Source organism: Asterias amurensis, chromosome 4 (genome assembly GCF_032118995.1).
Source record: "Asterias amurensis chromosome 4, ASM3211899v1".
Taxonomy (NCBI): domain Eukaryota; kingdom Metazoa; phylum Echinodermata; class Asteroidea; order Forcipulatida; family Asteriidae; genus Asterias; species Asterias amurensis.
Window position 1 is genome coordinate 15,496,911 of NC_092651.1, and position 15,059 is coordinate 15,511,969.

Below are 15,059 nucleotides of genomic sequence, written 5' to 3' on the forward strand. Positions count from 1 at the left end.
ATTAAAAAAAGTATTGGTCTGGCCGCTTCAACAGCAGCCAGCCACAAATTCGATCATATACCACACAGTTGACCAGTGCATTGTGAATATTTGAGTCTGTCCCATCCATCTATCTTTAGAAAACTGACATGAAGGAGGTTGATCCGAATAAATGTGTACACAGTTTGCTGTATCTGGGTGGGGGGGGGGGGGGCCACGACAAGAAGACAATATTGTTCAAAAAAATATTATGACAGTAATAACATTTCACACATTCATTTTTTTTTATATCTTTATGACCCGATGATTTATTTGAACAATTTCTCATTGACAAATATATATAGATTTAAAATTTGAAAGACTATGTAGGAAAAATTCAATATAAAACTTTTATATTAAAAATACAATTTATAGCTCAAAATTAAAACATGAGGCAGTTTGGCACATCCTTATTCGAGTATTGTTGTTGTTGAGTATATAATTCTCTTCATCACTTTTACTTAATAATTACCATATACCTTCTTAAATTTATAATACTGTTTAACAATAATAGAAACATTTGCACCAATAAAAAACATATTAAATCTGAAACCAGAAATGATACTGATATAAGCCCTACACACAGCTGTCATTACCAGTTCTTTTTTTTTTATTACTTAAGAGTTCCCATGAACACCGCCTCCTTCCAAACTTTAAAGGCACTGGACACTAATTACTCAAAATATTTGTTAGCATAAAAACCTACTTGGTAATAGGCAGTGGGAAGCTGTTGGTAGTATAAAAACATTGTGACAAACGGTTCCCTTTGAAGTAACTTAGTTTTTGAGAAAGAGGTAATTTCTCACTCAAATAATTAAAAGACTTCAGGACTGAAGTCTTTTTCAGGCATCTGAAAGCACACAAATTTGTGCAAGGTGTTTTTTCTTTTTTATTGCAACTTCGATGATTACTCCAGTCCAAATTTTCACAGATTTGTTATTTAATATATGTTGGGATACACCAAGTAATACTGGTCTTTGACAATTACCAACAGTGTCCGATGCCTTTAAACCCCATTAACCCAATTATCCTCCAATTATTAACCCTCAATCCCACACCTTTTTCCATGCACCCAGACTCATACGTCACCTCAGGTTATAGACGACATCAACGCCATCGGCCTACAACACGATCAAGCTGTTCGTGCTGCCCAGAATAGCCCTGGATGGCACAATCAAATTTCTAGCTTTGCAAAAACCTGTGTTCACACCGTCTGGAGCCGAGTCGGCCCCAGTAGTGTCATCACCTCAGTGGTAAGCACACCTAATACACCCATGGAACATGATCGGACCACCACCATTATCCGGAAAGTTTTCAATCCCCTAAAGTACTTTTTATTGTTGGTTAACAAACCGCGCTGGTTAGCATGGACAGTCGGATGTTAGCAATACAGCCAATCGGGTTGACGAATGCTCATCCTTTTAAAAATCGTGTGAGGGCGCTCTCAATCGCTTCCGGGTTATATACGTTTATACCCCAAACAGGAGCCGTAACGGCGCAACAAAAGTGACAAACGATAATTAACTGTGCAGGATAGTGATTGAAAAAAAACTATTGAGAGCGCCCTCATGCGCTCAAAAATATGGCGCACTAGAGGACCGGCTTTCTTCGCGAGTCTCTACATTTATACAGGGAATCACACAATTATAAAAGGCAGTAGTTGTTACTTTGAAAACGCTGTGAAGACTGCACCGGTAATAGTGATGGCAAAAGCGAGGAATAGCACCAGAAGATTTCTCACGCCTTGTATTTCACGGAAGTAAATAACACCCCAAAGTGAAGCAATGATGCCTGGACCCTGGAACAGGACACACAACAAAATGGAGAAATTAATACCTTACATAAATTGATTTGATTTGGTTATTGGGATACATTTCATCGCAGCCAATTGCGAAATCTATTAAAATTATTATGAAAAACAGATCATTATAACAAAACAGCAAATACAAAATCGAATACAAGAAAGCAAATCAATATGTATATGAAGTATCGACAACATGCTTAAACAAAAAGATTGAAAAGACGATGGGATACGTTTTCAACAGATGCTGTTAATGTCTTATGCAAGGGCAAAGACAATGAAGTGTAGTTTTCTCTTCATCGTTCATGTCCTTTTCATACCCTCAATCTTGTTTCAGAACCCCTTTCTGTAGTTTTGGGAACCAAATCCTGCCTTATTGTTTAGCCTAATACAAAAACACCCTGTGCCAACTGAACCTTCGCAGATGGCTCATGGGCAATGGTCTCACCACTTTTATCCATTTCCTACGTTCACTGATTTTCCAAGATCTTTCTAACAAATAAGTTGAACCACAATTTAGTTTCCCACAATGACCAAAACAACTGTTTCACTCATTGGCCAGTGATTAGCCAATGACCAATTCAACCGAAACCGTTATTGGTTCAGCCGCCTAAACACACCCCAGGGGTAAAGCGATCTAAAGGTAAAAGGGCTGGCTGATATTCCAGGGAATAGCCCTTTTGTTTCAACGTTAAACAGAATGAAACAAAACACAACAGGGCCCAATTTCATGGCTCTTCTTACCGTACAATGTAAGCGAAGAATGGGTGTTTAAGGAAGCGAGGAATTCCACACTTGTGCACGTGTGTATTCCACGTTACTAGATATTTTAATCTTAGACAGCTAGTGCAGAAATTCTGCGCTTGCACGTATAAAGCGGAGAATGGAGATCGTAAGCGCAGAAGTCGACGGTAAGTGGAGCCATAAAAATTAGGCTCATAAATGTAACAGCAATGGTTTCAAGCTTACCGTGGTTATAATTGGAAAACTGACGCTCTCTGAAAGGTTGAAGTTAGCGAGAAACCAACCGGACTGCGCAACGCCCCACATCACCCCTGAGACGATACTAGGAATAACTAGCCCTACACCAATCTGGGGACGGTTACGCTTGAAGATGCAGTAAAGCAAGAAATACACGTTGGATGTCAGGATGATGCCACAGAAATGAGAGAAGACGTAGTCCAAACCTAACAAACAGAAAAAAAAATAATACACACATCTTTAAAGGCACTGGACGCGTTTGGTAATTGTCAAAGACCAGCGTTCTGACTTAGAGGATCCAAACTTATGCATCAAATAACAAACCTTTGAAAATTTTGACTCAATTGGGCATCAAAATTGCAAGAGAAAAATGAGGCAAAAAAGCAATGAAAGGATTCAGGCCTGAAATGTTTTAATATTTTAGTGAGAAATACGGGAGCCGTTTCTCACAATTTTTTATACTATCAACAGCTCTCCATTGCTTGATACAAAATACATTTTCATGCTAATAATTAATTTTGAGTAATTACCAATAGTGTCAGTTGCCTGGGAAGGCATACGATAATAAAAGGCAATCAAAAATTTGTACAGCAGTATTTGATAGTACAAAGTAAGAGAACTAGTCCCCCGATTTCACTTGGTATGTCAAAATATCAGTTTTAATCTCCAAAGTTTGAATCTGAGAAGCATTACTGTCAGGGATTATTTTCCTGCGTGGACATTATTTGTTCTGGGACTTGACAGACATGGCGCACAAGAAATGTTCAATATTATTATTATTAGAAATAATTTTTGCATCAGGAATAAAGAATTAATTTGTTTTTACCCAAACACTGATGTGTATGAAGCACTGTATACTCAGTACTTTCCCGCAATGCAAGGGTCGTGGGTTTGAATCCAACCCGAGTGATTTGCCTGTGGATTCTTATTAACAGCACTTGGGAAAGTACTGAGTATACATCGCTTAGTAAACATTGGTGTAAGGGTACAAATAAATGATACTATTATCATTATTAATAATTTGACGAGGGAAACACAGAATAAATACGTACCGTTTTGGCTGGCGTTGGCTACATTATCCTGGATCCAAATACATGGTACAAAGTTAAACCCATAAAAACTTCCAGCAACTATTGCTAAAGATATACCACTGCAAAAAAAGACGCACACAAAATGTACAAATTAATATAACATTACCAGAGATATCAAAGAGTTAACAAATACTCAAACCTCTAAGTCTCAAACTTATGGTTCTCAAACATTACGGTTTAGAACTTCTTGATCCCCAAACTTGTGGTGTCCCACTCATAGGTCTCAAACCTCTAGGTCTCAAACCTCTTAGTCTCAAACCTTGGCTACATTATCCTGGATCCAAATACACGCTACAAAGTCCCAAACCTCTTGGTCTCAAACATTTAGGTCTCAAACCTCTTGGTCCCAAACCTCTGGTTCTAAAATTTCTAGATCTTAAACCTCTAGATCTCAAACCACTTGGTCTCAGACCTCTAGATTTCAAACATTTTGGTCTAAAACCTCTAGGTCTAACATTTTTAGGTATCAAACCTTTAGATTGGTATCAAACCTTTAGACCTCAAACCTGAAGTTCTCAAACCTTTAGGTCTCAAATCTCTAAATCTAAAACCTCTTGGACTTAAATCTCTTGGTACCAAACCTCCAGGTCTCATACATTTAGTCCTCAACCCTCAAGAGCTCAAACACCTAGGTCTCAAACCTCTAGATCTCAAACCTCTAGATCTCAAACCTCTAGGTCTCAAACCTCTTGGTCTCAACCTCTGAATCTCTTTGTCCCAACCTTAACCCTATCTAGAGATGAAAGGCTCCCCACAACTTACACTATTCTTTTCTGAGTAGGTGAAAGACGATCAACCCAGGAGGCATCTTCCGATGGTATCACTTTTATATCTGGTTCACTATTGGTGCTCCCCTGCCGCCAAAAGTAAACAAAATTAGCGACGGTTACACAATGTACATGTTTTACAATTATATTGACAAGGAAATAGAATAAGCTGTTGTAAACTGTTAAAGCAACCAAAAGAACCAACGGTGTAAATGCAAAAAATAGTTAGTGGTCTGGCGTTACGACCCAGTTGGGTTATGAAGATGAATGTATTGTGATATTACCTATCATTTAGAATGTATTAAAGTAACTCTTTTAGGGAAGAAGTAATATTTTAGTGTCAAACAAATGAAACATGCTTTTCCCCAGAATTTAGTTGTACATTTATTTAACACAATTTGTGCATTTGTTTTTACACAAATAATATCTTCTGTCAATGAAATATAAGTCCAGGAGGTCATGTGTTGCCCTTGTCTGGGCCTTGATGCCCTTTCAAAAGATTCCACTAGACGTAAAGATTTACCAATGTAAGTGCCCTTTGCAAAATGAAAATGGCTTTGCCCTCTAAAAAAAAAATTCAGGCTTAAAATAGGCTGGGGAAAAAAACAAATTGCAGAACCTTTTCTTACAAGGTGCATTTATAGGGTTGGTTTTCATCGGCCAAGTCCTATGCATTGGGGGCTGCCATTGCTGAAGTCACTCATTAATCCATTTGTGAGTTAGATTTGAATAAAGTCTGGTACAACGACTTGCTTGATCACAAGTTACCACTTATTAAATTAAATTCCTCAGACTATAGGGACAGTTGCTACATGTATGTAACAGATTTGGGGCACGCTTTTTATAAAGTAACGTAAGAGATGGTGAACACCCATACACAATTCTGAACATGAATGTGTATGGAGCAATAGTACCAGGGTTTGCTCATCTAGAGGTTGCTATGCAAAGGCCTGCCCCAATAGTCTGAGGAGCTCAAATTTAAGCATTTGGTTGTGACTAAGCAAGTCAGTGTACCAGACTTTAATCAAATTATAGCTCGCAAATATGCATGCATGGATGACAATATCCATGATGGAGGAAGCAATTTGGGGGGAAAGTCTCTGGTGTACAGACTTAGACATCAGAACCATGGCAACACAAGACAAAAGCCTCTGTAATCAAGCTCAACTTCCTGGTACAATTAACCCTGTATCCTTTGTTACCAAGAACCTTCATTGATTCTATACTAAGGATAAAGGCTGGTATGTGTAGTGTAGTAATATTAATATTATAAGACCTGGTTTTAATTACATGTATATGGACTGATATGCAGTGTATAGGGTAAACACTATTAACTTCAAAACTCATTCAGCAGGTAGTTGACAATATCAAAAGAACGCCCAATAAAATTAAGTACTTTCAAAATTAGATAACGAAAAAAGAAGATTAGTTATATTTGGTTTGTGGTAACACCATGTGTGTATCTACTTGCCAGGTAGATTTTGTTCTTTAGAGAACTGTCTTGCTTTAAACTCGCGGAATAGATTTTCCGAATTCGGAAGATTTCTCGGCTCTGAAAAGACCTGTCCTGCTTTTTAACTACTACCTAGGCGGAAGGTTACAAATCGACTCGGACTACTACTCTTGGAAAAAGAAGATGCCACACATCTATACTAACAATGGTTAAGCTTCAGAACATCTTGATACGTGCTTTACTTATCTACATGTACTTAATGACTGCATGCTGTAATGCTAGTGATGAGGTATGCATGGCGTCTATTGGAGTAGGAGTAGGAACATGCCCTACTACTTGGATCCAATGGAAGGATAAATGCTTCAAAGCTACTCAGAAGAAACTCACATGGTCTCAAGCTCATGATGAGTGTTCCAAGATTGGAGGGGTTATGGCCACACCTAGTTCTACTGAAGATACTCAGCAACTACTCAGTGTCACTCATAATGAGCAATTTTGGATTGATTGCAATGATCTTGCACAGGAAGGTGAGCCAAAGCTTTCATTTAATATATGGAAATTTGCATCGGGATAAAGACACTTTTCTTTTCTTTTACCTATATAAATACACCGATGTATGTACACAGATACAGAGTCCTAACTATTAAGGCCCGTTTCTGGGGCGAAAATTTTTCAAAGCTTCATAACTCAAATCTTACCTGCAACAAGCCACTAATTTCAACAGATTCACATTCCATGGCAACATACATTTTTCTGCGGTGGATTTTGGCCGTCATATATTTTTCACAAATCCGTAATTTTTGTGAAATAATGCAGGTGAGCTCCCAACGTTAAAAAATTCTTGTTTTGATCGTTTTCTCACAGTGTTGTCTGCCACCTTGCGTACACGTATACATTCGCGTGCTAGACGCAAGATGCAAGACGCATGAACTCTTGGTCACCGTATCTTGAATGCACAGCGTTAAAACGCAAATGCAACGCAAGATTTGCGCGTCTTGCGTCTGGCGTACACACAGCAAACTGTGAGAATTCAAACAAAAATGGGAATTTCTTAACGTTGGGAGCTGCATTATTTCATGAAAATGACGGATTTGTGAAGAATATATGACGACCAAAACCCACAGCAGAAAAATGTATGCTTCATGTAATGTGAATCTGTTGAAATTAGTGGGTTTTTTGCAGGTAAGATTTGAGTTATGAAGTTGTGAAAATTTTCCGCCCCAGAAATGGACCCTGATATCCGGGACGTCACTGTAGTACAACAAAAGTGTAAGGTCGCCAGGGCTAGTATGCACTGTACTAAACCCAAGCTCTGTGAAAAAAATCACAGGCATATAACTCAGGCTGAATTCAAACCCAAGACCTTTGCAACTCTAGAGCATGGTGTCTTTACTAGCTTGACCACCGAAGATTGCCCCAGTTGAGGCAGTTTGAATTCTATATTTTCAGTCTTTATTTTTTGGCACACATTATGGAATTTGAGGAGAATGGGATTTCGATCAGATTGAAAGCTAGCTTTTTTAGTGTTAAAGCAACATAGATGGACTGCACAGCGTCAACGACTGCCATATTTGATGATAAACAATGTAAATTTGCATGCCTGTACGCTCTGCGAACAAATCTCAGCAAATGGGCACAACTCTCGACCAGCCAATGATAGCCTTTCACGTTTCACCAAAGATGGTGGTCAATGACACCATGCGCAATCCGTCTATTGTCAGCCAAACTGGTATGTCTCTTTCTATCTTATTAAAGGGATATGGGTGTGCAAGGAGGGAGAAACTGCCATCTACTACAGAGATTGGGCCAACGATGAGCCTAATAATTATGATTATGGTGCTGTTGAAGACTGTGCCGCGTATGCAGCAGGCCGGTATGGCTGGAATGACGTACAGTGTTCTGGATTTCAGATTGCAGTCTGCAAGCAACCCGTACGATCACTTCATTTCTTGCATGTCTAAAGGTTTTGTCACACGAGGCAACCTTCAATCAGTTTATTTTCACCGTATTAAAATCACTTTCCGCAGAGAAATGTAGTGCGACTTCTTAATCTGAAATGTTTTGAATGTCAAGAAGTTTTTATTTGACATTGAGGTTACTCTGTACAAAGTTTTATTGCTTACTAATTTAGACGAGTGAATGATTGAAACTGATGTTGTACTTTTAAGGGTTTTAATACCTTTTGTAGTTCAATTTTTTTCGTCGTGACATGAATCCCTACTCACTGTGAGTAACGATGGAGGTACTATAATTTACTTGTAGAAATTTCAGCTTTGAACGATAGTTGCCAAGTTTATGAAAAAAAGTGAAAAACACAGAGCAATGTTTACATGAGTCGCGTCAATGTGTTGTACATGTACATGCCAAGCCTGAAATTTCGTCTTTGGAAGGGCATGGCCATTTTCATTTTGAGAAGGGCACTTTCATTGAAAAATCTCAAAATGGAAAACTGTTGAAGGGGCACCTCAGCAAGTAAATGTAATAATTATGTCAAGGGAAGTTTTCTACCATCCTTCAACCAATTAAGATTAATGTAAATATGTAAACACTGTTTGTGTTTTGTGTGGTACAAAAAGTACCCACACCCTTTTAAGTCAAATTTGGCCCTTCAGGTTTGTACCTCCTTAGTCAGAAGGGATGTCCTCTCATCATTCTCCTTCGAACCACCATCGAGAACGGTGGTCTTTATGAAAACTAGACATAAGATCCTACAAAGAGCAAGATGGAAATAGCGTTTGCAAGATGGAAGTTAAGGAGGAGTTGAAAATGTGCATGGTGGAAGTATAACTTAGAGAGGTTTATTCATTTCGGTTTTTACTCATACCATTGTCTGTTAGCACTGTATGCTCAGTTTACCCGAGTTCTGTGAAAAAAATCATAGGCATATTACTCGGGTGGGATTCGAACCAACGACCTTTGCAATTCTAGAGCATAGCTTACCAAGAGATATCTGTGTATTTGGGTAAAGACCAAAATGAATATTCTTTATCCCCGATGCAAATTTAACATCTTTTAAGAGAGGTTTGCGTTAACACCATGTGAATAGCTCTTCAGATTAGTGTTGGCTCTGAAAAGAACCGGTGGTTAGCAACTGGAAATTGCGTGTGCAAGGTGCAATGAATACTGCAAAACAAAAGAAGCAAAATGGCGGGTTGGGAACAGACTCACTTGTTCATCAAGGAGAGGAGTACGACTGGTGGCATCTTTAGGGGGTTCTTTAGACGAAGCATCTCCACTGGTAACCTCTGACTTCACAAAGAGAAACAATACAACGCTGGGTGCACAAAGCCCAGAGATTTATTGTAAGGTTTCAAATTGATGAAAAAGTTGCACATACTTCTCAAGACAAAAGGCAATTTAAGAGATGTAACATTTCCATCAGGGATAAGGAAATTTAATTCTTCAGTATTCTTGTGTTTTTAAATGACTAAAAGTACTTCACTAAGATAAAAAAAAATTAAAAATGACGTCCAATGATGACTTTGAGTCCAGTAAATAACTTTTCATTTTAGCATATACATAAAATAACAAACCTGTGAAAATTTGAACTCAATTGGTCGAAGAAGTTGAAAAACACCCTTGTCGCACAAGTTGTGTGTTTTCAGATGTTTGAAATCGAGACCTCATCTGAGGTCGCGAATTCATTTCAAATATTTTAGTGAGAAATTACTTCTTTCTCTAAACCTACATTACTTCAGAGGGAGCCGTTTCTCACAATATTTTTTTTTACTATCAACAGCTCTCCATTGCTCGTTACCAAGTAAGGTTTTATGCTGACAATTATTTTGAGTAATACCAAGTGTCCAGGGGTGGATTTCACAAAGGTAGTCCTAACTTAGGACTAGTCCTAGGCAATGCTAAGAGATAGGACCAGTCCTAAGTTAGGATGGGTTACTGGTCCTAACTTAGGACCAGTCCTATCTCTTATTATTGCCTAGGACTAGTCCTAAGTTAGGACTACCTTTGTGAAATCCACCCCAGTGCCTTTAACACCAGAAGACAAAACTAATGAGATATTCTCTACGTGTTTGTTCAAATGAAAATTAAACTATGTAGAAAGTTCTTTCTCGTTACATTCTTTCTTTCCTCCCCCCCCCCATGGTTACCCGGCACACTTCCCTGCCACGAGGTTCCACCTGCACGTTCAAGAATACCCCAGGGTTCTACCTCTTACCCCTACTCCAGAGCAGGGGTTGCTATTCCCAGGTATGCCCATTTGCCGGGGTAGATCAGGGGTACAGCTATCCAAGTGTGAAAGGGCCGACCATTATTACCAAAGCTTTCCCTCAAGAAATAGAGTAGTGTGAAAGGGCTTATACAAATAATTGCAGCATTTTCTCTGTAGTCGACTTGAGCTTACCTTACTAATGCCAGTGACACTCCAATGTAGTTAAAGACAGGATTGCTAAGTTCATCTTTGTTGATACCAAAAAGTCCAAAACTGAAGGGAAAAAAAAAGTAGCCACCAGAACAATATCAAATCAAAACAGTTTTACAGTTGGGCCGAATGCCCTTGAAGTTAGAGCTGACAGTATCAGTGAATGTGTTTAAAAGAATGTCTATTCAAAACCAAAGACTTAACATTAGAGATGGGGAGCAGTTTACAGTTGTACTTTTCGTTGCCCAAGTCATCCAGGGGCAGATTTCACAAAGATAGTCCAAACTGAGGACTAGTCCTAGGAGTTATCAAAAATTTCAGGCTAGTCCTAAGTGAGGACGAGTAACTCAATCTAAGCCAAGATAAGACTAACTCTTTGTGAAATCCATCCCAGGAACCACCTTCTGTCAGTGACTCTTGCATGCATAGATACTGGCTCTAAAAAAAATATCTTCAGCAAAAACTCTCTCTTCATACAGTTCTAAAAAGAATTTCCCCCCGTGGTCTAATAATGGGTATCAACTTGGGAAATCTGGGTTTCTGTGACAATTTTACTGCTGAACAGAGTACTATAGAAAAAGCCCTGTCCCTCACCATACCATGTAACAATTTGCAAGCCCAAAATTTTGAGGCATTGCATGTAGAGGTATCAATATATATTTGGTTTGCGGTAACACCATCTGTGTGTCTACCTGGCAAGTAGATAGACACATGGTGTTACCGCAAACCAAATTATATACAAAAAAATATCAACGGCTCTCTTTAGATAAAGTGAATGGAATTTCCCCTAATACTTACTGTCCGCTTGCCCATCCAGTTAGAAGATTGAGAGAGCCCCATATAAGAATGCCAAGGCTGAGTCCGATAGTCTTGATGATTGGGACCACTGTCACATTCCCTGATACAAACGATTAAAGGCAACATGAAATTTCACAATAACTGTCTCAAACACGCTTTACATTAGTGCCCTGGGGTCGATTTCACAAAGGTAGTCCTAACTTAGGACTAGTCCTAAGCAATGCTAAGAGATAGGACTGGTCCTAAGTTAGGACCAGTAACTCATCCTAACTTAGGACTGGTCCTATCTCTTAGCATTGCCTAGGACTAGTCCTAAGTTAGGACTACCTTTGTGAAATGCACCCCTGGTCATTGGGCCAATAACATCCCTTTAATCTTTCTCATCTTCCTGGGGAGTATACAACCTGGCGGCCATAGCGCCCCAAAGGCTTTTTCATACACAATATCAACCTCTTCCCTCGCAGGTACCCATTTATACCCCTTGGTGAAGAGAAGCAATTATAGTAAAGTATCTTGCCCAAGGACACAAGTGTCATGACCTGGACCCAAAGCCACACTCCGGTGACGTAATACCACCAGAACTTCAATTTGATGCTCTTAAACACTCTGCCATGACACCCTACTAAAACAAGCCTCTAACACAACTAATGTGCCAAGACCCAAAATATTGACACATTCCTTTCAAATTCTAGAATGAGGACACTAGCCATGGGCGACTAGTTTCGTAACTATTTGCGGTGCGACTAGTTGGGTAGCAAATTTCACTAGTCGCCCAAGCCTCCTAGAGGGTACGTACCTGTGGCCCACAAGAAGCCTCCGAGCATAGCGAGTGGATGAAACTGAGGGCAACCCCTGACGATGTTTACAATGAGTCCAACATGCCAGATAGCTACGCAGTCCACCCACTGGTAAAACATCCCTTGGTTAAACAAACAAACAAAAACAAAAGTATAAGAACTGCAAAGGTTGTGGGTTTCTTGAATTCCACCTGAGTAATATGCCCGTGATTTTGTTCACAGAACTCGGGTAAGTACTGAATATACAGTGCTAACACACATCAGTGTTTATGGGTAAACACCAAAATTTTTCAAAACACAAATGACATCATTATTTTTACATCAAGTAAAGCCTGGTTCATACTTCCTGCGAATCGCAACAGATAATTTGCATTGACTTGCGCTGAACTCCTGTGAAACATTCGCTGCGCAAACAGCCCTATGACGTCAAAAGTCAATATTCGCATTTGCATTCACAGGATGAACTGTCTTCTTAACGACTCAATCAGGTTGCTCTGATCGTCTCCAAAGACAATCAGAGCACAATGATCAAAACGTTGAGTCATTAACCACAGGTTCTTTTCAGAACAAACACTACTCAAAAAGAGATTTCCATATGGTGTTACCGCAAATCTCTCTACAAATGCGATACAGAAAGACAACCAGGGCCCAATTTCATGGCTCTGCTTACCGTAAGCACAGAATTGGCGCTTACGGAAGCAGGGAATTCTGTGCTTACGGCAAGCGTATTTCACAGGTTAGCGGCGAATTTTGGCTTCTGCGCGTGCGTACTCCATGTTACTAGACATTCTACGCTTACAAGGCTAGCGCAGAAACTCGGTGCTTGCACCTGAGCGTGGAATCGTGATCGTAAGCGCAGAATTCGACAGTAAGCAGAGCCATGAAATTGGGCTCAGCTGTTCTTACCATCTCCAGTGTCAGCCTTCTTTACAGGTACAAGATTGGAGCCAAAGAAGACGATAGCAACGGCTGCTCCGATGAACCCCACAACAACATTACTAGAACTATTACTGGCGGCAGTTGAATCTGTTAAGTTGTACCATTGAGTTCCATTGTCTTCCAGTATAATACTGTCTTTAAGGTCCGGTCTAACATCATGTGATTCCAGATCTACAGAAGAAAACATAGCAAAGGCTTGTAATTGTGTGATTAGATTTGTGTCATTCAAAAACAATTTTCTCGGGCAAGATTACCAGAAGGATCTTCACGACACTCAATGCCTTTAAGGCGGCAATGAGGGGGGAAGGAACCTTCTAGCTCGCAGGCACACTAATTTTTAAACCACACCAAACTACATATTAATATTATAGATACTGCACATTATTGTCTGCCTGCGCACATACACTGTATTTGGTGCGCACAAACAGTGCATTATCTTCATACCATGAAATCTGCACTTTACTTGGAAGAAGATGTCAATTTGCAGGGTTTTTTTTTAATGTGAGGGCAGGTGTGAACTAGGTAGGAGTGCGAACCAAATTTCAAATGTGATGCAAAACAAAATGGATTGTTGAAATCATTATGATCCATATTTTAGGCCATTGGATTGTCCAGTGCTCCATTACTAAATTTGAAAAATATTATAGGGTCTCAAATAGACTCAAAAGGTTGTGGGTTCGAATCCCCCAGCTAACCGCTGATAGGTGTGTAACCAATGACACCTAAACAACTAACACTTAACTTAGGCAATTAAAATTAAGATAAAACTGTAATTGATTGTGATGCAAGGCAATTTGCTGATATATATTATAAATAATCATCATAGAGCAAGGATACTCCTAGAACTATGCGGTCTTGTTACGCTACGGGAGACGATAGCGGAACAAAACTGCGTAGTTCTAGGAGTAGAGCAAGGAGTCAAGGACTGCCACTGCCAGAAACAACTTTACAGTTTGATTTGAGTTTGAGTTTGGAACATGTGTTTGTACAAAGTACTTGTTTGTTTGTTTGTTTAGATGATCTTCCCATCAAGGGAACTCGGCAAACTCCCACAAGGGGATATAAACACCAAGCTGGCAACAACTAATCTCTCTCACAAACATTGGTTTAACGTCTATGATTATGAGTTGCACAAATCAAGAAATTGTGATTCACTAACTGGACGACAATAATTACTCTTGTCATTGTGAAATCAGCGGTTAGCTGGGGGATTCGAACACACAACCTTGTGATTGCAAGTCCTGCAGTCTAACCACTTGACCACGTGAGTAGCTGTTTCTTCATTCATTGCATTATCAAGTGATTTTGATTTACACAACATGATTTATGTTATGGGTTCCTAAAAACAGTACATGGGCTGTTGTAGGGTTCTCATTTTTACTAACTACCCCCCCCCCCCCCCCCAACACACACACACACACCCTCCCTCTATCTATCTATTACTTCAAACGTTAACTTTTAAAAGTTTTGTGTTTACTCACCTGCTGCAGATGCGCAACCAACAGATGGAATAACGACGAATACAAGAGCAAGAAAAACGCTGATATTTATCAGAACACTACGACAGTTACCCGGTGCCATGTTGGCACTACATTGACACGATATTACAGATTGGGAAAAAAAGATTAAAGCCCGCACTCTCTGTGTGCAAATATTTTCGTGTTGATCGATCGGGCAGCATGCAACAATCAGCTGATTTTATTATCATCCAAAGTTTCCATCCACGTTTACGTGATACAGCGCCCCCAACGTTTACATCAGATCGGGGGAATTTTTTTTTTTCGTGACAGAGCGCAAGATGCAGAACTCGGGCTATAGAATAATGTGAAATTCCACTGCGATAAAAGCTTACTTGGTAATGAGTAATTGAGAGCTTTTGATAGTATAACACATTTTGAGAAACGATTTCCTCTGAAGTAACGTAGTTTTCGAGAAAGAAGTCATTTCTCACTTGATTTCGAGACCTCAGAAGATTTGAGGTCCGAAATCAAGCATCTGAAAGCACAAAACTTCGTATGACAAGGGTGTCTTTTCTT

At 39.5% G+C, this 15,059-nt stretch overlaps 1 protein-coding gene across 1 annotated transcript; it reads right to left on the reverse strand.

The window, feature by feature from the left end:
- Positions 1–398: 398 nt before the first annotated feature.
- On the reverse strand, positions 399–14,693 carry LOC139936033 (transmembrane protein 144-like). Its single transcript, XM_071930743.1, has 10 exons — positions 14,505–14,693; positions 12,991–13,194; positions 12,084–12,206; positions 11,288–11,387; positions 10,472–10,552; positions 9,280–9,385; positions 4,654–4,745; positions 3,853–3,950; positions 2,789–3,006; positions 399–1,816 (listed from the first exon to the last, which is right to left on the reverse strand). Exons 1-10 carry the CDS (start codon positions 14,602–14,604, stop codon positions 1,682–1,684), a joined length of 1,257 nt encoding a protein of 418 aa, XP_071786844.1. The 5' UTR covers positions 14,605–14,693; the 3' UTR covers positions 399–1,681.
- Positions 14,694–15,059: the final 366 nt, after the last annotated feature.